At 42.6% G+C, this 24,811-nt stretch overlaps 2 protein-coding genes and 1 non-coding gene across 3 annotated transcripts in view; 2 read left to right on the top strand and 1 right to left on the bottom strand.

Moving 5' to 3' along the window:
- RPUSD2 (RNA pseudouridylate synthase domain containing 2) overlaps positions 1 to 3,363 on the top strand; it is a 3,662-nt gene extending 299 nt beyond the window's left edge. The window contains exons 2-4 of the mRNA XM_026041106.1: positions 5 to 307; positions 970 to 1,266; positions 2,036 to 3,363. Coding sequence (XP_025896891.1) covers positions 5 to 307; positions 970 to 1,266; positions 2,036 to 2,815 — 1,380 coding nt within the window. The 3' untranslated portion in view covers positions 2,816 to 3,363. The remainder of the gene's footprint in view (positions 1 to 4; positions 308 to 969; positions 1,267 to 2,035) is intronic.
- A 1,500-nt stretch (positions 3,364 to 4,863) lies between these two features.
- On the bottom strand, positions 4,864 to 4,945 carry TRNAS-GCU. Its single transcript has one exon. It is a non-coding gene; the product is annotated as a tRNA-Ser (tRNA).
- A 1,455-nt stretch (positions 4,946 to 6,400) lies between these two features.
- On the top strand, positions 6,401 to 23,940 carry KNL1 (kinetochore scaffold 1). The gene is made up of 25 exons (XM_026041238.1): positions 6,401 to 6,454; positions 6,883 to 6,922; positions 7,805 to 7,864; positions 8,426 to 8,487; positions 8,745 to 8,800; positions 9,209 to 9,254; positions 9,959 to 10,002; positions 10,232 to 10,284; positions 11,004 to 14,651; positions 15,443 to 15,578; positions 16,260 to 16,327; positions 16,465 to 16,563; positions 17,045 to 17,160; positions 17,976 to 18,066; positions 18,378 to 18,494; positions 19,163 to 19,250; positions 19,989 to 20,066; positions 20,407 to 20,446; positions 20,576 to 20,680; positions 21,090 to 21,190; positions 21,481 to 21,549; positions 21,702 to 21,811; positions 22,372 to 22,490; positions 23,207 to 23,329; positions 23,440 to 23,940. The coding sequence occupies exons 1-25, from the start codon at positions 6,420 to 6,422 to the stop codon at positions 23,543 to 23,545; spliced, it is 5,610 nt and encodes a 1,869-aa protein (XP_025897023.1). The 5' UTR covers positions 6,401 to 6,419; the 3' UTR covers positions 23,546 to 23,940.
- The last annotated feature ends 871 nt before the right edge of the window (positions 23,941 to 24,811 follow it).

Genomic DNA, 24,811 nt, shown 5'->3' with positions numbered 1-24,811 from the left:
GAAGCGGCGCGCGGCGGGCGGCGATCGCCACGTGCCGCCGCCGCGGCGGCTGCGCAGCGGCGTGGGCTTCGGCGCGGAGCACTTCGGCGAGGCGCGCTGCTACGTGGAGGGCGGCCTGCGCAAGGTGCGCCCCTACTACTTCGACTTCCGCACGTACTGCAAGGGCCGCTGGGTKGGCCGCAGCCTGGCGCACGTGCTGGGCGCCGAGTTCCGCGCGCGGCCCCTGGCCGCCTTCCGCGCCGCCGCCCGCGCCGGCCGCCTGCGCCTCAACGAGGAGCCCGTGCGCGACCTGGACACCGTGCTCAAGGTGGGCGCCCCTGCGAGCGAGGCCGCTCTGCTCGAGCGCCCCATGGCTTCTTACTCGGCCCCTGGAGGATGCGGCCGGCACAGGGTTGTGCCTTTGGGGCTGCCGTTTTACTTGGCGCGACACGTAATCCGCTTAAATCATCATAAACCCACCTAGATGCCACTGCATGCTCTGGGTGTCCCTGCTCGAGCAGGGACATTGGACTGGGTGATCCACAGAATCACAGAGTGGTTGAGGTTGGAAGCGGCCTGTAGAGATCACCTAGTCCAACCTTCCTGGTCGTGCAGGGATACCTAGAGCGTGGGGCACCGTGTGGCATTCAGGTTTTGAAGGTGTGAAGACCTCCAGAGAAGGAGACTCCCCAGCCTCCCTCGGCAGCCTGTTCCAGGGCTCTGCCACCCTCACGGTAAAGAAGTTCCTGCTCACATGGAGATGGAACTGCCTCTGTTGCAGTTTACACCCATTACCTCTTGTCATGTCACTGGCCACCACTGGAAAGACCCTAGAAGCCCCTTCCAACCTCAGCCATTCAGGGATTTCTAGGCTGAGCTGTTTGCTCCATCAGATCAAATGCCCACTGCAAGTACCAAAGCATGGTGGTTCAATTGGTGAGATTCCCACTAATCGCACCTTCTTTCCTCCTCCTTTTATTCCCTTCTCAGAATAATGACTTGATCAGGAATACAGTGCATCGCCACGAGCCTCCAGTCACTGCACAGCCCATCCAAATCTTGGCAGAGGACGACGAGGTGGTGGTTGTGGACAAACCCTCCTCTCTCCCAGTGCATCCATGCGGCAGGTTTCGCCACAACACCGTCATCTTCATCCTGGGCAAAGAGCACAACCTGACGGAGCTGCACACCATTCACCGGCTCGACCGCATGACCTCGGGGGTGCTCATGTTTGCCAAGACCGCGGAGGTGTCCAAGAGGATTGACGAGCAGGTTCGCCAGAGGCAGGTGAGAAACGAACGAAGGCTTCTGGAGTCGCTCTCATGATGCCTTGAAGGTTTGGCCAAAGGTTGGTTAAAACCTTTATCTCAGCAAGACCGAGTTCCCAGCACACACAGTCACAGAACGGTGGAGGTTGGAAGAGACCTCTAGAGATCTAGTCCAACTCCCCTGCTCCAGCAGGGATACCCAGAGCACAGGGCGGCATCCAGGTGCGTTTTGAAGACCTCCAGAGAAGGAGGCTCCCCAATCTCCCTGGGCAGCCTGTTCCAGGGCTCTGTCACCCGCACAGGAAAGAAGTTCTTCCTCACGTGGAGATGGAATTTCCTGTATTTCAACTTGTACCCATCGCCCTTGTCCTGCTGCTGACCACCACTGAGTTGTCTTCATATTCTTGTCCCACAAGGTGTGGGAGGCCTCAGGATGGAAAGACTGGGCAAAAACTTGCTTTATTGTGGTACTGCTAAGCTGAATGTGGTCCCCTTGCCAGAGGGATTGTGCAGTAGCAGTTAGAGATTGGTTTTGCTTATTATTGAAAGTATCAATCACTTGACTTTTTTTTGACAAGATTTACAAGTGTGGGTTTTTTTCCTCATTTTGTTCTTGCTCGGATTTCTGTTCAGCTGTAATAAAACTCTGGGAATAGTTTTCCTGCGGATGGGTTTCAGTGAAGAGAAAGAGACTGCTCTCTAGGATGGGACGGGATGTGATGGAGGCAGAGCTGGTTTTTGCTTCCTAATGAGTTTTGTCTTTCACATCTGTTCTTCCCTCCCCACAGCTGGAGAAGGAGTACGTGTGCCGCGTGGTGGGGCAGTTCCCAGAGGAGGAGGTGGTCTGTGAGGAGCCCATCCTGGTGGTCTCCTACAAAGTGGGCGTGTGTCGCGTGGACCCCAAAGGCAAGTCCTGCAAAACCGTCTTCCAGAGGCTCAGTTACAACGGTGAGACCAGCGTGGTCAGGTGCCTGCCCTACACGGGCCGCACGCACCAGATCCGCGTGCACCTGCAGTACTTGGGGCACCCTATCGTCAACGACCCCATATACAACATGAAGGCGTGGGGCCCTGCGAGGGGCAAAGGTGGCAAGATTGATAAAACGGATGAAGAGCTGCTGGAGGCGCTGGTGGAGGAGCACCGTGCCAAGCAGAGCCTGGATGTGTTGGGTCTTTCGGAAGAGGACTGGGACCCCAGCACAGGCAATAAGGACTGTGGTAGCTCAGGTGACTGCGGGGAATCTGCTGTGAACGGGRACTCCTGCCCTGCTGAGGACACTAAGGATCTGGAGAGAGGTGAAATSCCCACCGGTGTCCAGAGCTGCGATACCAACCTGGGAACGCTCGGAAACAGCCAAGAGGGGAGGTCAGGCGAGGGCTCGGTTGGCTCCGTGGGAGAGGAGGGTGCCGACGAGAAGGACCCTCTGTGCCCGGAGTGCCGGATAAGCCGGCGGGACCCCTCTCCGAGGGAGCTGGTGATGTACCTGCACGCCCTGCGCTACAAGGGGGCAGGCTTYGAGTACTGCTCCAAGATGCCCCCGTGGGCCATGGAGGACTGGCAGGAATGACGCCGGAGCCTCGGGCACTGTCCTGGCACGGCTGGAAAAGCGTGTGGTGAAGAGCCATGCCCGTTTGATGGGAGAAGCAACAGCTCTGCTCAGGTGGACTTTTCAGTGTGGCTGAGGTGAATAAACTGCCTGTGGCTTGACGTGGGGTGGAGAAACTCGTGCTGCTCATGGGTACTTAAAAGATGAGCAGGAAATCAGGGCTGCACCATCTTTCCAGGTGTTCCCTTTAGTTAATTAACACATCTGTGCAACACCTGGCTTGGCACAGGCAGTTGGAAACCTTCACCTCAGCGTGTTCTGGGTCTGGCTCTGGTTACTCACACGGGTGCAGGGCATGCACTTAAATTCAACAGCTTGCTTCCTTCCATCCTGTATTTAATGCKCTTGTATCTGGGAATGAGAATGGCTGGAATGTTGTTACCATGCTGGATAGCCTCTTATGCAGAAAAACACTTCTACTTTGATTTGTCAGGTYGTTTTAAAAGCCAAGCATTAAACCTGAGAACAAAATATGCTAAAACCCAAACCTTGTAGAGCTGATCCATTCCTGGCAACGCATTTTTTATTGAACTGTACATAACCATACGCCTGTTYTTCTTTTGGTGCTTCTGTTTTTTACACACTTTGCTTTGAAATCACCCTCACAGATTTTCAAATACTTGCTGAATTTAAGAGTAGTACCTCGAGAGTCCCTTTTGTTCTGTGGTATGAGCAGTTGTAAAAACAACCAGTTTTACAAGTCAGTTTTTTAAAAGGCATCTTGTAGTAATATATTTGCAGGATGATAAATATCAACATAGTTACTCTACTGGCCTGTGTTTATAGATTAGGGGTTGGGTTCTACCTTTCTAAAATGTCAAAAAAAAAAAACATTTAAAGTTGGAGGAAAGAGTCCAGGGGCCTTGGTATCATTAAGAAGGGGTGACAGGAGCCTCGTCACAATATGAACCAGGTTGAGGTGCTCCTTCCACATCTTGTTGGGTGCCAGGGAGCTCCAGCCTCCTCTCAGTCCAGACACGCATGGTTTCTATACATCTTTTCCATTGTCAGTTTGTGGTGCGTCTCATCCAGACAGCTCTGAACACAGGAGGTAGAAGCTCTCCTGCGTTTGAGAGATGATACAAAAACTCAATGCCTGCTGTATAATTCGTGTGTAACAAAGGGGGAAGGTTGGGCTGASTGGGAACTTGGGCCCAAATGATGCATCTTGAGGCAACTGGCTCCTAAATGGGGATATGAGGTACGTGGTGATGCATCCCCAATTCTGTTGTCTCTGCAAGGAACAGGTATCTGCATAGCACTGAATCAGAATCATGCCACAACACACGTTTTGGCTGTAGCAGGGGCACACTAGGTAGCCTTATTTTAACCAGATTTTTTTTTTTATGGGAGGAGTTTGCTGTGTCGAGTCAGAATCTGCATGGGTTTTAATACAAAAATTAATTTTTGTAAGGATTTAAGTGTAGTGAAGTCTGCATGGTGGGCTTGCAGCACTCATCCAGTTAATGGCATATAATAAAGCTCCTTTGAATAAGCAGTAATTCTATATTGAACCTATCGAGGGCAAGTGGTCTTGTAGGAGCTCTYTTGTTCCCTTAACTTCTTCATTGRGGTTTTTTAAGAAAATAGCTGTTGATGGACTATGTGAAGAGCAAGGGCTGCTTTGCTCCCTGCGATRCAGTCCTTCTCAGTCAGTAATAAAAATGAGGCCAGCTGCAGGGGTTGCACAAGCAAGCCTGGATGTCACTTGGGGAAGGAGCTGGGGTTAATGTGGCTGGAGCTCTCTCACCTCTTGATSTTGCAGGCGGATTTATGTGAGATCCTGGTAGGGACTAGGCTTACTTGGGGCTGTGAAAGACACTTATAAATTGTTTATTTCCTCTTCAGGACAGCAGTGTGGGGCAGGTTTCTCAGGGGCAAGTGGGATCTGTTTAGYAAAGCAAACTCTGGCTGAGAGAGTGAGTTGCTCGAATAGATGTCCTGTTCCACCAAAATTCTGGAGAGGGGGGAAAAAAAAAGGCCAAGAAACCAAAAGCAAAACTTGATGCCGACGAGGATGGGATTCGAACCCACGCGTGCAGAGCACAATGGATTAGCAGTCCATCGCCTTAACCACTCGGCCACCTCGTCACGAGAGCCCTGCTCCGCGCCCAGCCTATAGGAAGCGGCGGCGCCGGCTCCCGCGCGGCGGCCCGGCGCTGCGCGGCGGCCCCGGCTGCTCGGCCTCCCGCGGGCCCTGCGCGGGCTGCGGCTGCCCCAGGGCGACTCGGCGGCTCCACCAAGGCCGATGGCCGCCGCCGCCGCACCCCGGCTTGGCGGCGCGGCGTGCGGGAGAGGGGAGATGCTGAAAGGGCGGGCGCAGGCCTCGCTCCGCGGAGGCCGCCATGTTGTACGGCCCGCTGGGAGGCGCCATGTTGTACGGCGGCCGCTTGGCGCGGGGCGCACGCGCGGGAAGCGGCGGTTGGGTTTGAATTGCGAGGCGGCGGCGGCGCTCGATGGGAGCTGAGGGGCCGGAGGGCGGCGGGGACGCGGAGCCGTGAGGGCGGCCGCGGAGGGAGAGGAGGCCGCGCCGGGATCGTCGGAGGCGGTGGCCGTTACCGGTCGGTTAACGGTCGTTGACGGGTGGGAGGGGGAGAGACAAAAGGGCGGGAGCAGAAAGCGCGGCCTGCGGCTGAGRGGCCGCTGTGTGGCGGGCTGAAGCGGCCGATAAGGGCCCGTGTCGGCCGGCACGGAGGAGTCTGTGCCGGGAAGCGCCGGCACAAGGACCGGGCTGGCTGTAAACTGGTTTTCAGGGGTCGCCGAGAGCTCGGCTACTCCYGAGTGAAGCTTTTGTGGGTGGAATACTCGGTGTAAGGATCAGTGAGGAGAAGAGACTGGCGCCAAAACAGGAAAATGATGTTGTCTGTGTGCAAAACTTCATAAACCCGCGTGYCCGTTGTCCTCCTCTCGAGGTGGCCGCCAGAAGTGGCCTTAACTGATTGGGATTTCTGCTGCGTCTTTGGGAGGTCTCTGGAGAGGAGAGATGTTTTGCAAAAATAATACAAAACAAACCAAAGAAATGCTTTTTTGCAAGTTACCTTCTGCTTGCAAGTGTTCTGTTTACAAGATTTTTTTCTCTGGTTCTATAGCTGTTATTACTTAACTATTGCTTAATACTGCATTAAATACAATCCAAAATCTTATGGGAACAACGTCCTGAGCAACCTGTTCTGGCTGACCCTGCTCTGAGAGGGACCGGTTGGACTAGGTGGTCTCTCAAGGTCTCTTCAAACCTCAGACGTCCTGAGACTCGTCTTTGAAAGGCAAAAGCTGAGCGATTCTGTGCAGAGATCTGTTTTACGCAGCTTTACAATTCATTTTGCAAGGCAATTCATTTTGTAAGACAATTCATTTTTCAGGCRTTGCTGAAATCTAGGGGAGAAAAGCATTTAAAACTGCGTGTACTGATTTTTTTATAGCACAGATTCCATGGAACTGTGCTTGTTTTTTTTTCTGTTTGTGAGAGCAATATTCATTTGCAACTTGTGCTTTTTTTCTTGCTGAGTTCATTAATGGTTTTTGCATTTCAGTCCTGTATGTTATAGGAAAGGCACATCCTTCAGCAATGGACAATACTTATTCAGATGTCCATGTGGAAAAGTAAGTTGAAAGTTCATAAAGTTCTYCTCGTGGTATAAATTCTGTTGTCTTTTAGAGGTGAAGTGCTGCTTAAACCAGTTATACTCTTCAGCACCTCTGGAATGAAATGTGGTGTCCGTTGTAAAGAAAAATAGCAGGAAGTTGCTTTTATTGTGTGTAAAAACTGAGAAAAACTCATAGCAGTGCATCTGTAGATAAGCTAACTGTGAGAAATCAAGGGGAACCTGCTGAGTTTTTCAAATCTTAATTTTTTGAGTTAGTGGTGGAATTCACTGTTCCAGGYGAGCTTGGTTATAATATTTATCTATYTATTTATTTAAATAAYRGAGTAATTGGTTCACCTTTAAAAATGTGGCAGTATTGTTCAAGAAGTGCCTCTTGGTGCAAGGGTATGGGCTAATATTCACCTCCGTTTTTGTCTCCTACAGTGATAACACAGAGCATATCAGAGGGAAAAGACTTTCCTCCGTGAGTAGCTTGAGACATTTCCCAAAGTAAATCCATGTGGGAGTTTGAGAAAAAGAAAAGGAAGCTGTGAAGGCAGCCTCAAAAAAGTTGTAAAGAAGATATGCTTTTATAGCATGATCTTTTAGTGTAATTTTTGGTTATAGGTTCAAAATATTTTTATAGGTTAACTTATAGATTTTTTTTCTTAATCTCACTTTCTAAATGCTTACCAGTGCAATTTCCTCTTTTAATGTTATCTGGTCATCCTCCCTTAAGGCTGAATTCACTTTCCGGAGCTTACCACAGCCAAAAATTTTCTTTACTTATTTGAAATTTAAGGCTATCATTCCCAAATGAGGCATAACGTGTTAACTCTGGGATACATTGTTTTTAAAGGTAGAAAAGAGGGTGGCTTCTCGTGCCCTTTTCCTTTTCTTGCCTTCCAAACTAAGATCCAACATTGTGCCTCTATCTCCCTTGCTTCRGTTAAAATATTTTGCAGAAAAATCTTTCGTACCAGAGGCTTTGCCTGAGACATCTACTCCTTCCTTTACATCACAGCCTCCTCATCTGATAGGAGATGTCAAATCTATTATCTCTAATCTTTGACAGCTCCTACAATCTCAGAAAAACTTATAATTACAACTGAATTTCTGTGTATAGGGTTTTGGTGTGAGGTTAGTGTGAGGTGAGATAAGGGTTTGGGACAAATGCCCAATACAAAAGCCAATTTTAAGTCATGCCAGATGATGGCCGTTGTTTTTTGTTTCTGCACAAGTGATGCTTGAGCTCCTTGTATGCTTGCTGTAGGAAAACGGCAATTTACTACTTGGCTGCTGCTTGGTATTTTCTTTGGTGGCAGTTTTGACTCACGTTCTCAACTATTTCATTTTTATTTTTTAGATTTTAAAGGCTCCRCGAAGTCCCCTTCATGACCTTGGAAGTGGGAATGAATTCACTCAGGTACATCTGTTAAATCCTGCCTTGCTGATGCTCGTAACATTTTCAGCTTCTCACTTGTTGCTGAGTAAATTGTGTCATTGTAACAGCACAAGAAAAAAAATCCTCGTAGTAATAACTGCTCAGAGAGAATAATATTTGAAGTATTAAATGTTCCAAAAATACACTGAGTAGTAATGTAACTAATAATCACAWTTCAGTGTTTTCTGCTAAGAGGAATAACCAGATCATTGGCTTCTGCCACACTCCATTTTACTTGAAGTTTGACTTGCTAATTTTCAAACTAGTGAAGCCATTATAACAGATTTATAAAATGATCTTTTCTAGACCTTGCTTCTGAGATGGGAATCTATAGAGCAGGAGGAGAGGAGCTGGGGAAATATAAAGTAGTTTAAGGAAGTTGGTAAATTAAAACACGTACTTAATGGACTCTGATGTGTGTATGTGTGTGAGTGGGTTTTTTTTAATGTGGATTTTTTTTTCTAATGAAAAGCTGTGCCTGTTTTGGCTTGTGAAACAGGAACTGTACGCTGTGTATCCAACTATTTTGTTCCTTATTGTCAGGATATCAATGTGGAAAAACGTCGGAAAAACTCTCGACGTGTCAGCTTTGCAGACACCATAAAGTAAGTTTGTTCTGAAGGATGCAGGTGTCTATTCTTTATTTAAGCATAAAGTGCAATTTATTGTTATTAACCTGGTATCATCTAAAACTGCTATTCACAGAAACGTGTGGGTATTCAAGGAAAGAAATTATTATATACTGAGATTCACAGATCCTGAGTTCCAAGAGAGCCATAATTCTTTATTTATTCTTCCTATTTTTTTTTTTAAATTTGACTTTCTTTACTAATCCCTGCTGGTTGTTTTGTTTTGTTTTTAGCTGCAGAGTCTTCCAGAGAGATCATAAGACTGATGTGGCAGAGAAAGAAAATACAGGTAAAACTCCTTCCTCTCCTCTGGAGAGTCTGTGCCAACACAGACTGTTGGCAACAAGATTTCAGCCTGAGTTTAAGGAGTAGACCTGTTGGTCGCTGAGAGGGGATGATAAGGTCAACTGCTTAKGATTAACTTAGAGCAGGAATTATTTTTGAGGCAAACTAAAATTAAAAAAAAAAATTATTTGGAGTTTTGTATCAAACAAGTGCTGAGCAGAATGGCATGGTGCCTTCATCAGAGATTAGGTCGGAGGGATCTGAAAGGCCAATGCAGTTTCAACTGCCCTCAGAGCAGGGTGGTGTCTTAACAGAAAAGCATAGCAAGAGTAAGAACTGTACCATTTTTGCTTGTTTTGTCTCTGGATGTTTCGATGCTATTTCTCACATTCTATTGTTTGGTTTTTATTAGACTTGGAGTGTGTGGGAGATACAAGGAAACAAGTCCTGCTTAATCAGTAAGTTTGGAAAAAGGTTTTCTGTGATGCTACAGATCAGTCTCATAGATGCATTTCTTCACCTGACCTGCAGCTGTTAAAATGCTTTTCCTCAGAGAAATAGGCAAATGCAACATACTTCTCTTGGATATAAAATTGTTGACTGCTTTCAGTTGATGAGAGAAGGAATTCTTTAAAAATATATTTCTTAATTTATTATTATTTATAATAAACATATAATTTTATTATTTATATAAATTTAAAAATATATGTCGATCACTTGCAAAAAGACAGAGATGTTTTAAAAAAAAATAAGGGAAACGATTAAGTTAGGCTGAAAGCCATCCAGTTTGGTCAGTATGTGCAGCTTCCCATTTTACAAAGAAGCAAACTTTGACTTGAGGGGTGCAGCCTCAGTTCCCCAAAACGAAAGGAATAGATGACTGTGGAAGGTTGGAATWTAATAATAATAATAATAAATCTTCTTCCTGAAGAAGAAAATGTCAACTTTCATATTGATTGGTGGCTTATAGAATGCTAAGACAAGAGGAGGTAAGTCATTAATATTGTAGCTTTAGCTAAAATATATTGCAGAGCTATTTGCAGTGTTTATTTTTGTCTACTCCCTTATGACTGCCCCCAAATTTTCTGCCTTTCACTGTACTGTTAAAGCTCTCCAGTTGGAAGTCTCTTAACAAGCTCTTTACCTGACTCATTTTTTGCAGAAATGAAGAACAAGAACCTGAAGCTGTTCAGTGTGAGATCACTGGTGAGTTTTAAAGTGATTTTAATAACAAAATTATGATTTTTATCCTAAAGTACTGACACTCAGAGTATTTTTAATAATGCTACAGCAGTCTCCTCACTGAGGCAAGTGTTACCTGGACACACTTTGTCTCATAAAGCTATTTGCAAGCATTGTAGAAGCGTGAGTAGTTTCCTCACATGCTCAAAAAATTACTGAGAATTACTGAAAATATATCTTTGCTTTTTGACAGGGATGGACACTTTGCTTCATGCCCCTATCCAGGCATTGGTGCAGCCGACTGAGGTATATGAAGAGTTTTATTTATTTATTGTTCCTTACCTAAAATGATAAATCATTGTGGTCATGTAAAMTTCCTTGAAAATGGAATCTTCTGTATTTTCAAATATTTTTCTCGATCTTATAAGCATTATGCTGTGGTACTGAGAAACTTTATTTTTAAAAATGCATGCTGAGTTAGTTTCTCCATTCTTTTCAACTCTAGGTAAGAATGTAAAGGAGTTTATGGTTTAYGTTCGGATAAGTCTGGTTATTAAAGCTTGGGCACTTTTTATTCTACAGTGCAGAATAAAAATACATTGGTCCTTCTTAAAGCAGATTTAAAAAAAGATGTAGTATAGCTGAGAACATGTGTTCTGCAAGGCTGTAGTGGCCAAAATGAAACTTTGGCTCTGCTTATTTTACATGTAATTCATACATTCTTTTTTTAAAGTGTGCTTTATTTCCTGCATTAAAAGTATATGCAGTTTGAAGCAAGAACAAAGTTGGTCGTCAGCAGCCATTGCCATTTAAACGTAGTATAGCTGTAATATTTGAATCTACCTTCTTTCCTTGAGTGTTTTTAGTGTTCCTTGTCTAGGAGGAATCAAATCAATCTTTTTTTCAAAGAAGCTAGAGCTTAACCTTAGGGCTGCRTTAGGTGACCTTTGCTTTAAACAGAATAAACTATTGTATCACTTGCGATAAGTAACAGTAACTGTCATTTCTGATCCCCTTTTTTTTAGTGGCACAGTGCAGAAAACACCACTCAAAGAACAAATAGGCATGACACAACAGTGATCTTTTCAGATGAAAATGAAATGGATATGACAGCTCCTCACACTGCAGTGATTACACATGGCCTGGAAAACAATCAGACAGACACAGCTGAGAATATCCCATCAGTCCTGGCTGGGTTAAAGTCTAACGATGGAAAGTCAGAAATGAACAAAGAAATTCATTTTTCCTGTGATCCTTCAAACAGTTCGTACCCATCTTCTGAAGAGAAACCAGATGCAGGAAAGAAAATAAATTTCAATGCATTTTTGATGAGCCTGAAGTCAAATAAAAAGGTGCTAAATCCTATTGAAGGACCTGAAAAAGAGAACCTGTTTTTTGGTCCTTCACAAATTTCAGAAGACGTGACACCATCATCAGCTGGATACCTATGTTCTCATGAACCTGAAGCTACCTGCAACATGAAGTCAAATAAAAAGGTGCTTAATCCTACTGAAGGACCTGAAAAAGAGAACCTTTTTTTTGGTCCTTCACAAATTTCAGAGGACATGGCACCATCATCAGCTGGATGCCTCTGTTCTCACAAACCAGAAGCAGCCCGCAACATGAAGTCAAATAAAAAGGTGCTTAATCCTATTGAAGGACCTGAAAAGGAGAACCTTTTTTTTGGTCCCTCACAAGTTTCGGAAGATGTGGCACYGCCATCAGCAGGATACCTATGTTCTCATGAACCAGAAGCCACCTGCAACGTGACAAAAATCTTTAGTGGGCARGATGATGGGATGGAAATGACAACGTGTCAGGCATCTGATGTTAAGCCTGTGTTTCCTGGCTCTTGTGAGGCTCCACCAGAGCAATTGGTGTGTGCAGATGTTACTGAGGCATTTGTAGATGACGGTATGGATATGACAATTAATTATACTGCAAAACTCTCTTTTCCCTCCTCCAATATTGAGAGTCRAAGTCTGAACTTCCAAAAGGATTTTCCAGCCACAGAATTAGGTAATAATTCTTTTGGTCCTTCACAAGTTTCAGAAGATGGGGCACCATCATCAGTGGGATACCTGTATTCTCACGAACCAGAAGCCACCTGCAACGTGACAAAAATCTTTAGTGGGCARGATGATGGGATGGAAATGACAACGTGTCAGGCATCTGATGTTAAGCCTGTGTTTCCTGGCTCTTGTGAGGCTGCACCAGAGCAATTGGTGTGTGCAGATGTTACTGAGGCATTTGTAGATGATGGCATGGATATGACAATTAATCATACTGCAAAGCTCTCTTTTCCTTTCTCCAATATTGAGAGTCGAAGTCTGAACTTCCAAAAGGATTTCCCAGCCACAGAATTAGGTAATAATTCTATATTAAAGAGAACACCTAAGCTGCAATTGCTTGTTCAGGAGAACCCCCAGCTTTGTACAGACAAGACCATGGTAAATACTGAAAACAGGCTAGATGCTACAGTGCTACAAGCTGTTGACCAACAACCTCAACCAATGCCTGTGATTCCAGGATCTGCTTCCTTTGACACCGTCTTCCAATGTGATAAAACTGTTGCTTTTTCTATGGGTGATGACATGGAAATCACTGGGAATTATACAGGTGTAATAGACAATGAAAGCACCAAGGAAGTTGGCAGTTTGTGTAGTAAAGCTATCGAAAAAACAGCTCATGCAAAATCTTTGCTAGTAGAACATTCACACCCGGTATGTGGTGATGATGATAGGGACGTTGCAAAAAATCTAGCTGATAATTTTATCCCAAAAGTTCTCTGTGGTGGTAAACTGAACTTGGATAAAGAGGCTGGACAGGAGGTTCTTTCAAATAGCAGAGCTACTACTGTGTTTGCTATGGGTGATATGGAAAACACAGAAACCCGTAATGGACCTTTGCAAAAAATTGCTCCGCAAGGTAGGCAGCACAACCAGTCCGTTTCTTTAACTTCCATTGATAAAACAATTATGTTTACAAGTGAACAGAATGACATGGAAATGACTGTTGATAACAGTATTCATAGAATCTTATCTCAGGACAGGCTAAACCTTGCTAAGCAGGCTGGAGAGGAGACTGTTTCAAATGGCAAAACAGTTGTCTTTATTTTGCCTGAGGATATGGAGATCACCAAAACTCACACTGCTGTATTAAGTGGTGAGCTGGATTTACAGGCTAGACCATCCACTTCTCTTCCTGCTGATAAAACCATTCTGTTTTCAGACAGCCAAGAGGATATGGAAATAACTGCCCCTCATCCTTTTGCTCTTAGCAGTGATGTTACAGAATCCAAGAACCAAGAACTGTCGCGTAAAAGCACTCGGCAACTGAGCTCGCAGGGTGTGTTGTCAGCCTCTGGCAGAGAGGGAACATACTGTGCAAAAGACCTAACTGGGGAATATCCTGCAGAGCCTAAGGGTAAAACTGACCCTTCTGCTTCATCAGCCTCTGTGTTTCCTAGTGAAAAAGAAACTATTAGAGGCCACAGTGATGAAGTAGCAGATTCTGTTTATGCTGCGGCACTTCCAGAAGACGCTTTGGATGTCCACACACACCCCAGTCCCACAGGGAACTGCGTTTCTGCAAACGATCAAGAGCTAGGAAAACTGAAGTCAAGGAGAATGTCTTTCAAGCTTCCAAGTAATGGTGTTGTGGATTTCAGTGAAGGAGGGGAAGATCTGGTGTCTCATGTTTCACCTCCTATCCAGCAGCCAGATTCTCTGAAGAGCGTGCCTGATACCCTCGGTACTCGAGGAAACCAAGGCTTGAAAGATGATTCATCTAGACAGGAAGATCTAGCTACAGATTTCGCCATGGACAGATCAAAAATCGTTCCAGTTTCTAACAACAAATCGCATGAAGATGAGGTGTTTTCACCTGAAGGGGAGAAACTTCCGGAAGACTTCCCAATAAACTCCAAACAAACTGGGCAACTTTCAGTCAGTGACATTCCAGGAGATCAAATAGATCCCACTCTGGTCCCTAAATTATCGAGTATCTTAAACGTTTGTTCAAAGCTGAAAAATATCAGAAGGAGATCTGCAGTTGTGTCTGTTTCTGAAGGAACTTATGCTGACCACTTGCCTAAGTTAGCAGCTCAAGCAGAGGACACTTTGAGCACAGGAAAAAACACTGCTGAGGAGGAGAATGTGTGTCTGGAATCTGCAGCTGCTCCAATACAGGCAAACTCAGGCATGGCCCTGATGGATAAATATCAGGGAATAAATGTCCCTCTAGGTATTTTTCTGCCGAAGTTACCAAACAGAAGAAATCCTTCTATTTCTAGTGAGCAAGACATAAATGTAAAATCTTCAGGCAAAATGGGAGCAGTGATTTCTGAGGTAAGACCAGACCCTGCAGAAAGCCCAGATGGCAACAACTGCAGTGAGCAGAACCTGAGCCTTTCTCAGTTTATAGAAGAAGAATTTCTTCCCGTCTTCCCAGAAGAAATGGATTCAAATGAATCTGTAAATTCTGAACCAGAAGGAGGATCCCACGAGACGAGCAAAGGAGAAATTCCTTACAATGAAAGGACTCAATCTGAAAACACAAGAGCCTCTAGCAGTCCAAAAAGAGCTTTGGAACACGATGAAGAGGCCCTTCCACAACTAAAGAAGGTCAAAATGGATGAATCTTTGGATGGTGAGGCCTCCCAAGCCCTGCAGGTGAGCCTAAATCCTTATTGGGAATTCCCTATGTGTTAGTGTTCCCTATAGCGTTCCCTGTAGGGAACACTAACAGGACTTCTATTTAAGTTGTGGTGCAAACATCTAATTCTTAGGTTGTCTTGTTTGCCTTAAGCAAATGTTTCTAACGTTTTCCACAATATTTCTCTTGTTTTGCCATCATGGGAAAAAAAAAACCCAACTACATAAATATATAAAACCTTCCTGAACCATCAAAAACAGACAGAATAAGGGATATATCAATACTATGTTACTCTCTCTGTAGGAAACTTAATCCTTCAGTAATAAATTCTAATAGCCTTCAGAACTGAACTGTTTGATAGTTGTTGCTTAGGTATAAAGACCTAGTCGGGCCTAAAAGAATTACTTAAAGTCCAAATATGACTCTTGATTTAAACTAGATTTATTACAGACAGCACAAATAGCTATGGAAACAAGAAAATCTGGGCAAATTTTGATGATCATCAAAACGTTCCAGACTTTCTAGTTCCAAAAGCTAGGAGAATGTGCTGTGGTGGCTACTGCTGCAATTAGGAAGTGAAGCTCCAAACTCTTTCATTCACTTCTCATCAGCCAGGGTAGGAAATGGCTCGAGTGGCCATCTGCAGGTTTGTCGTGCTAATTTAAATGCTAATTGCTAAAAGTGAAACAACCAGCTATATAAACCATTGTTTATGTTATTCTTTTTATGTGTGTATATAACCATACCAAATTATTTCTCTTTTGGTGTTTTTGTTTGTTTGTTTTCTTTTCAACTTGCTTAATTTTAGGTTATTTCTGCTGCTGTGTCTAAAAGCCAAATAGAAGTTCACGAAGATGGAGATTCTCCAGCTAAAAGCCCTGACTGTACACAGGCCAACACCAGCAGCTCTCTGGATTCTGTTAAGGCTGACACAGAATTAACTAGTAAGATGTAGCAACTGTAAATGAGATCTACTAATTGCCTTTAGTTCTTTTGGCTTAATCAAGTTGGAGCCTCCTCCTAGCATGTATTTCAACTTGGGAAGTTAACATTTAAATCGTCAGACTTAAACATATGTGTCATGGCTTCCTGCCCAGCTGGTTCTTATGCTTTTACATTCTGCCTGTACGTTCTGAGAAACTGTGGAAACTTCCATTTTATCTTAGGGGAAGGTGCCCTTTTTAATGAGGAACAACTAGCCCTTGCTGGCCCAGAACTTGAAAACCCTGTTTTACCTTGAAAGGTACTGGCAGCTCAGCTGCCTTTGGGTCTCTGTCTACCTAAAGTGCCATAAATTAATTGATTGGAGTCCGTTTCTCAGATTTATTATTGTCTAGTTTATTAATCATGGCTTTCCACCCTTAAAAAAGTGAGCTCCTTATTAGTCTGACTCAAATTTATATTCCAGCATTATGTTTTTCCTCTAGTCTTCCCTGTTCATCAGCTGAGTCCTGAGTAGTTTAGCTGAGTACTGAGTTATTTACTCAATAACTTCATTCAGCACTGGAAAGAGATTAAAATTGCATTAATACATTAGAATTGCCTTTTTTTTTTCTTGTTCCTGAGGTTATATCTGTATTTCCATGTAATTATTTTTTAACTACAGCAATCTCCTTTCTGTCTAGTTCAGCGAAGCAGCCAGATGGAATCTCACCTTTTCATGGACAGCATTTGTGAAGAAAACCTACGGGAGGTATGTAAGCAGCTGAGAGACACTAACTTTTTGTCATAATAGGAACAATATTTATGTGTGTGTGTGTGTGTGTGTGTTTGTGTATGCAAGTATTTGTGTTTTAGTGATGTATTTTATGTTTGTACTGACCCTTGCAGAAACTTCAAAGTGGTATCATCACAGTTGGAGAATTTTTCACTCTTCTTCAAGTCCATATTCCAATTCAGAAGCCCCGGCAGAGTCATCTTCCAGCCAACGTGAGTAGCTGTCCTCTCAAGTGCCCATCAATGACCTTACAAAAAAAAAAAAACCTGTCAAACTGAAAGAACACTGAAAGGAAGACATTTCTTGGGTAGAAATTTTTTAGGTCTCCCTTTCGAGAAGTTAATCACTCTCAAATTAGTTTTTTGAATATCAGTGATGAAGCGTATGTTCCAACAAGAAATTTGTACTGAAACCTGAGTCATAAAAGTGAAATGAATTACTTAGGCTGTGTTATTATCTTGGCACAGAATGAAACAAGACAAGCCCACAATTAAGAAAATGATTTTAGGGAGTCTGGCTGCCTCTATTACTGTTTTTTTGCTTATTTGTTTTTTTCTCCTGATTCTGCACAGTAAGGATTCCAAGTCCCTTGATGGCTTCTGTACACAAATTGATTGGAAGCCAGTGTTTCTGTACATCCTTTTTTCTTTCTACCTTTCTTTTCCCTCTCTATTTTATCCTTGTTTTCCGCAGTACACAGTGAGCACTCCACCTACTGAAGAAGATTTGCTTTACAGCCAGTACATATATTGCCCCACGGTGTGTATTTACGAAGAGGATTGCCAGGCCCTTTCTCAGATGATAGAGGAGTAAGTCTTGCTTTTTTTCATTTGCTCGGTATATTAGTAATTTAACCTTTTTCAGCTCAGGTTGCAGTCAGAATGGCCTGAGGAGAGTTAATACATTACATATGGGGGAAAAAAAAACCCAGAAAATGATAGGTAAGCTACTTCATGCTAGCACACAGTTTTTTATGTACTTAGAAAATACAGGGCAAAATCTTGAAGAGTTGTTTTTGTGGAGACGATTCAAGTTTTGATTTTTCCTCAGTTTATGATTTACTGTGTTTCAGTTGCACAACAAATGGATTAGAGTAAAATTTGGAGTTGTATAAAAAATAAATACAGGAAACAATAACAGGTTATAATTTCTTGTTGTTTGCTCTAATTGTTCACTATTTATTAGGCTAAAATAAAGGCAGCATGATTTATTTTCTCATCTGAGAAAAGCTTCTAATCTGATTCATTATGCCTGCTGCAATTTAAGTATTAAAATTTATGAAAAAATGCAGAAGCAATAGTAAGATTCCTTTTTTTTCCAATTTCTGTTCTCACATTCTACTTTATCTTCCACATCTCCACCTTGTGGTCAGAGCTGCCCTCACCAAAAAGCCTTAAGAAAGGGAACTTTAGGCACTACAGTTAGTCAAATATAGTCTCCATATAATCCAGGCTTTGGAGGGCCTCTCTAATTTGTGACACCCTGTGAAATGGAAATATTTACATTCTCATGTTTTAATTAGAACAGAGGAATGTGTACAAACACCAGTGTGCTTTTTACATGCACAATGTGGTTGTAACTAACCCTCTAACCCCACCACCCCTGTCCTTTCTCCCCTTTTCAGATTAAAACCTTATGCAAGTGTCCAGAATCAGCTCTTGGTGAATGTGAACAGGAGCTTGTGGGAAGTGATGAGAACCTGCTCTGATGAAGAGGTAATATTATGTGAAGAGACGATGTTCACAAGTAACTTATTACTTACATAGCCAAAGGTTTGAGTGGGAGGGCATTTGTCCTCTGTAACGTGCTAGAGAGAAAATGTTGCTGTAAAACAGCAAACTTAAAATGACAATTTAAGTTGATTGGGTTGGGTTTGTAGTAGCAAACATTGCTACTAGAGAAATGGGACATAGGGGCAGAAGGATTGGCAGCAAGGAAGGGAAAAGGAATATAAAAAGTTAACTGAAAATGCTTTGTTTCACATTCCCGTTTGCTTTCTCCTCTTTGTTTTTCCTCCTTGTTACAGCTGAGGAACTTTGGAGCAGAATTGAACAAAATGAAATCCTATTTCACCAAGGAAAGTAAAATCCTGGCTCACAATGGGAAAGTGACACTGTACAGCAAACTGTTGCAGAGCACACAGGTAACCTGGCAGGTGACAGTAGCGGGTTAGGTTCATAAGTGGAACCTTACCATATTTCATCCAGATTAAAATAGTATAAGCCAGGGCCATCAAGTTTAGAAGCATAATTAATGTATGTAAGTGTACATCCTCCTGATAGTTTCCTTTTTATTAGACATGTTTCCCTTTTGTATGCAAATGTAAAGCGCATTAGGACAGTGACTCGTGTCTTTCACTTAAGCAATAAGAATGTTCTGCCTAAGGGTTTCCTGAAGCAAAGTTACAGAGGAAGAGGGGAAAAAAAGGAGTTTTGCAGGAAATGCTGTAAGAAATTAGCTCCCTAGGCTGTAATAATCTGTCAGGATTGGTACCTAAAAAGGGAATGCAGGATGATGCATTGTGATGGGTGACTTGTGCTAAACTTTAGAGAACTTTTTTTTAGCCACATGTGCCATCTCACGCCTTTGTAAGGAAAGTAGGAAGATGGTGAAATGTCCTGCACTTTAAGTTACTACCCTAATGTCTGTCAGTCTGCCCCTTCATTCTAATGACAGATTGCATCAGCTCTCTTAATTAGTCTCTTAGCAAGCCAAGCCCCATGTGGTAGTCCCAGAAGACATGCTGCTTTCTGAGAAATTATTGACTTGTGAAAATTGGGCTCTTTTGAAATGCGTTTTTACACATCTTAGGAACAATGGGAGGAACTGCAAATGAGAAAAACAAAAATGGAGGAAATCCTCACAGAGGCAGAGACCTGTCTTGCTGCTCTGGAGGGAGGTAAGTGTTTCCAAACTAGTAACTGCTCTGCTGCTTTCTTGTCCAGTTCCTTTAGTTTTCTGTAGTGCTGCTGTTTACATGATCACTTCAAGATCCTTGTTTGGTGGTTGCTTGGAATTTTAAAATTCCCACGTTAAAAGTAATCTCTTAGGGCTTTATCCGCTTCATTCATGGCTGCAAACCTGTCTTATGGGAATTTCCCACACAGCATGCAAAGGCTAGGAGTCTATCTGTGCTGGAATACACAATTCTAACTGTAGCCTAGGAACATATAACCAGGTTGGCTAAACCTGCTAGTATAGCTGCAAAACCTGCTGGTGACCCTGGCAGAGCATCAAGTGCTGCTGTCCTGCAAAACTTCTGTTTGCAGTGTCTAATCTGGTTGGTTAAAGCTTGTTCAGCAAAGTTTGCAGTCAGTATTTGGGACTGCAGCTTTGCAATGCCCTGTGTACTTTGCTTTTTTCTCTCTAATTAATTTTCTTCTGATGCCTTAAGTGGAAATCAAACTGTACTGTATCAGCTTTGAAAGTGTATAATTAAAAAAAGAAAATCACTTTCTAGTGCTAAAGTTTCTGAAGTTTTTGGTAGATACCTTTCTTGGCTTCTTGTACATTTTTTTTGTTTTCATGGCTAGTTTTCAACTTTTGACAATTATAGAACCCAGAGACAAGTAAAAATGGAATGTGAACATGGAATCTGGGAGTTCTGCTGAGGCCTTCTGACATTTCCTTCCCACAGATTCCAGCTGGGACGAATTTGAAGCAACATGTAATGAAAAGGCGGGATGCGAGTCTGAAGGGAGAAAAATAGATCAAGGTAATGAATGGTACCAGCTGAACTGCACGTTGTTTGGAGGCTTTGGAGATGGTGATGCTCCACACTACTGTCCCCACTGCCCTCGCCATTTAAGTTTTGAACTTTAAAACCTGGAACAGAGTGAATTAGAGTGTGCTGGGGTTTATACCCAGACCACTCAATAAGCAGTAACTTTTGTGGATAATCTGTCTATATACAAGAGGATTAACAGCCAAGAGATTGGGTTCTTTTATATTGTTAAGAACAAGGACAGCAGAGCAAGTGAGGATTTTCTCTGCTGCTCTAGTCTGAAATATGTAGCCTGGTGTATTTTTTTTCTCTCTTTTCTCCTTTCTTTTAGAATTGGAAAACCTCAGAGCTCAAGAAGAGCAGCTTCAAAGGTAAGACTTAAAAAGGAACTAAGCTTAAAAAAATGACTGCACATGCAAATTCTAGACACTTCTTTCTTTTCTTAATCAGTGTGCTTTGCTCTCTCAGGAGCACCTGAAGCAATTGTTTTCCCTTTGCAGAGAACTGTCAGATCTGGAGAGTGAGAAGGAGCAAGTGCTTGCTGAGATAAACCAGCTGCAGAAGAAAGAAAAAACCTGTGAGAAACTTATGAACATGTACAACGAGTAAGGAAAGGACCTTCAAGGATTTTGTGTCTTGTTTTTTATTATTATTATTTTTCTTTATTCTGAGTCCTCATGTTTTTATCTTAAAGGCATTGTTCTGTTTTTGTGATTTGTTTAATTTGGCACATCTTTGGATGCCCGTCAACAGAAAGTCTGGGATGAGCAGTTCAGTGACCTTCAGTGTAGCTTCTTTATCTCTTCTCTTATTCCAAAAACACTTTAAAAAATGTTTTTAATTCTGTCAACTATTTTATGCTGGTATTTCCCATAGATTTTTATGTTCTATTGGAAAGTGAACTAGTTGGTTTATTACATAATAGCTGCAAGTGCACTTAATACACTGACTTTTGTCATTCAGTTAATTCTGGTTGGTTGAAACTTGGCTTTCATTATTTTTTTTTTTTTTTAGCTTCAATGAGTGGGAAATTAGTGAATGGAGTGATCAGCAGGCAGTCTTTACTTTTCTTTATGATTCCATTGAATTCAAGGTAGTCTTTGGATCAGCAATTGGTAAGTTGTCAAAACTGTAAGTTTTTGTTTTATGTGATTGAAAGTTTCAATTGCTATATAATTAAAACACAAAGGCTCTTAATCTGTGAAGCCACCAAGGGGAAATAGAACAAAATATAGTGGGAATATGTAAACTAAGATGTGAGGGTTAGGATATGGATATCAATGCTTTCTATATATAAAAAAAAGAAAATGTATGTATTAAATAGCTGTTGTTGAAATTTGAATAATTGAAAGGGTTCCATAGCTAAGTATGGTTTGTTACTTCCTCCCCACCCCTCTCTTTTCAGATGGTGATGTTTTTGGTGGAATTCCCTGCAGAAAGATAGAGAGCATGGGCTTTGAATCCCTCCTGGATGGTAAGATTCTTTTCGATTAGCTTGAAAGCAGCTGCTCTGGTTAACAGTTCTTGGGATGATGTCTGTAAAATTGTGAGGTTTTTCTTCTGGCAATGTACTACTACATGTCTTTGAAAAGCCTGCTAGCAACATGTTTGTCTCTGATCCTACAGAAGAAGCAGCTCCACTTTCTTCACGTTTAGCCCAAAGGCTCATTTTCCAGTTTATTGAAAGCAAAGGATGCTGGCAGGAAAGGTGCCCCACGCTCCACTACTTGCCCCAGGTAATGTTCTGGGAAAGCCTATAGCACTCCGGAAAAGTGCGGAGTTTCTGTCACACAGAACAGGGCTGATGTTGAGGGCAAAAAAATCACTTTCTTGAATGCTTCATCAGTGCAAACTATAATGTGAGTATGCTCTTGTCATTCATTGGGAATATTTGATTTACTTGAACACAGATTGGAAACTAGGGCTTCTTCCCTCTGTTGTCTTGATGACTGCCTGCCTTAGTGATTTCCAAAACCCATTTTTGTCACTGTACAAGTGGAACTAAGGAACTGTGCTAAGTAACATTGTACTTTCTAGAGATTTAGTGGTTTAAGTTGCCAAACTAAACTCGCTGTTCCTGCCTACCTGTACACCTCTTGACAATACTAGAGGGAGAAGCTTAGGGCAACAGATATTTGTTCCTATGCTTGTACAATTCCATTTTAACATCCAACTTGAGACAGCAGGTAAACTATGTATTTTTTTGCATGCTTTCCAGCATAAGCTGCATTTTGAAGTGTCATGTTGTTTGCCAGCCTGATTTCCAGGGTGATTGGTTTTCTGATTACCCACTTAGGTGCTTCACGACATCTCCTTGGTTGTGAGTCGTTGTAAGGCCCTTGGAGAGGAGATTGAATTTCTGGAGAAATGGGGTGGAAAATTTAATCTTCTAAAGACAGATATCAACAACACAAAGTAAGTAACTCTCTACAGACTCTTTTTGAAGAACTGGTGCAAATTATGTACAATGGCACACCTAAAAAACCTCTTTGAACTATTTTCAAATTGATCTTCCTGAAAGAGAGATTTTTAGGTGACTATTTTTAACAATAGTATTTTTAATAAAATTGAATAATAGCATCCAAATGTGTAGAAATGGAGCTGTTCTTGGTTTCAGTGAGTTTCCACACTATTATATAATCCTTCCCTGCTTGGTACTTTCCTGTTTCACTTAAATCTGTCACCTAAAGCCTTAGGTCAGAGCGTAGCAATTGAGAGGAAGCAGAATCACTTTGTTTCTTGTACTATAGGCTTAATTTTAAGTTTGCTTCAGCCCAGCAGAATCAGTTTTGAGGCTGAATATCCCTTTGCCCAACTGGTTCCTCATCTTGTGTCATTCCCCAGGGGAACACGATAAATATTTTCCCTCAATCTTTTTTCATCGTTGTATGCATCCTGTGCTCAGGCTCCTGTGGGATATCCACTTGGAAAAGACCTCTTGGATTCTTGGCCTGCTTTACAGTATCCCCACATACCTCCTTGCTCAGCCTTGTGTACTTGGTGACAATTCCTCCCTCATTTGCAATAAGACTCATTAGTTTTCACATCTGGAATCTCATTGCAAAGAGGCAGCAGTGCATTCAAACGTTCCTGTATTGATTTTGTTGCTCTTGTTTTTTATTTTCACGCAGAGTGAAGCTTTTGTTCTCCAGCTCTACAGCTTTTGCGAAGTTTGAATTGACCCTGGTGTTGTCTGCCAGCTACCCCTCAGCTTCGCTGCCTTTTACTGTCCAAACAAAAATTGGGAACATTGGGTGAGTTCAATGAAAAGCACCACGCGGTCTAACTTAACTTCCTAAGCTTATGAGCGGTGAATTAAATGTTTTCTGCCCTCACAAATGACTGTGATGATTTTCTTTGCCAGAGAGGAGGAGATTTCTGCTGTTGTGTCCAAGGTACCCACTGGTTACCAATATTTGCGGAGAGTGGTCGGCTCGATTCATCAGAACCTGCTCCAGGATCCCAGATGATTCACGTGCTGGATTGAAGGTGTCCAACTGGATATTCTTGGCTCCCCTCCCACAGGAATTCACAGCAGCCTCGCTGCACCATGAACACTGTTAGCTGCTTAGCTCTTTATGAATTTTGCCCAGTAGCTGATTTCTGGGATGCTCAGTGTAAGCCCTAAACTCATCCCTTAGACCAAAGCCTAGATGCAGATATCCCAAGGGCAGGAGGAAGCATTTATGCCTCTTAATTAACCCAGCCTGATGCTATTGGACTCCTCCTGTAGTCTTCCAGGTTGCTTTTGTATAGTCTGAAATATAGGTTGAGCCTGGTGCTAACTGAGCTAATCCCGAATGATTTATGATGCTGAAGGGCCCTAGCAATTCTTAACTGTCCATTTGGTGTAGGCAGCTGATGAGTTTTTGTGTCTCTGTAAAATATGTTGATTTTTTAAATATTTTCGTGTGTGTGTTTATAGATATTTTTTGTCTTTTTCATTTTTTCCTTCTCTTTGGAGGCTAGAAGTTCATTTGAAAAATTATATTATTATTGCTATTTGTGGGTTTTTTTTCCCCCACTTGTGACGACTGTCGTATTTAAAACAAACTTGTGACTGGAAATTTGGCTTCTTCTCTTGGTACCTACATAGGAGGACTCTTTGAAATATGAACTTGCAGTTTTTACTTGTGTTTCCTCGTGTTGGTCTTCTATGATCTGATGCTCAGGGGAGTGATTTTTACTTCTGAACCTAGCGCCAAAGCCACACCTAAATAAAGTCCCTGCACCTAAAATACCTTTCAGGTTTCCTAAGGTTGTTGCCATGTAAGTGTTATCAACCAGTAGAGGTTGATACAGTTGTCCTGTTTAAATGTTTTCTTTCAGCTTGTTTCCAAGTGGATCAGATTAAACAAAACAACCCCAGCGGCCCTGCATCTGCAAGAGAAAAGGATTGTGGCAGCACTGAAGTAACTCCACTTACTACATATTATATGGATGTCTTTAAACAGGAATTAAATCTTACAGCCTGTGTCATCTCTCAGCTACCTTCCCCTGCTCTCCTTCATTACTGTTAGTATCTCCATAGAGATCATCTATTCACACACATAACGAGCTTTTGCAAATTAAGTTTTATTAAACTCAGTTTTTCAACCTTTTTTACCCAGAGTTAAGGTAAGAGCCTGTTCTCACTCGTTTCTTTCAGTCCCCACTGTAATTCGAGTTGTAAAAGTGGGTTTACTTTTTACTTAAGCAGGATTTCACCTAATTTTACTTACTTGGCTTAATTTTGC

Source organism: Nothoprocta perdicaria, unplaced genomic scaffold (assembly GCF_003342845.1).
Source record: "Nothoprocta perdicaria isolate Ctin4 unplaced genomic scaffold, notPer1 scaffold_28, whole genome shotgun sequence".
NCBI classification, from domain to species: domain Eukaryota; kingdom Metazoa; phylum Chordata; class Aves; order Tinamiformes; family Tinamidae; genus Nothoprocta; species Nothoprocta perdicaria.
The sequence above is the reverse complement of the archived record's forward strand: the minus strand, read 5'-3'. Positions and strand labels throughout refer to the sequence as shown.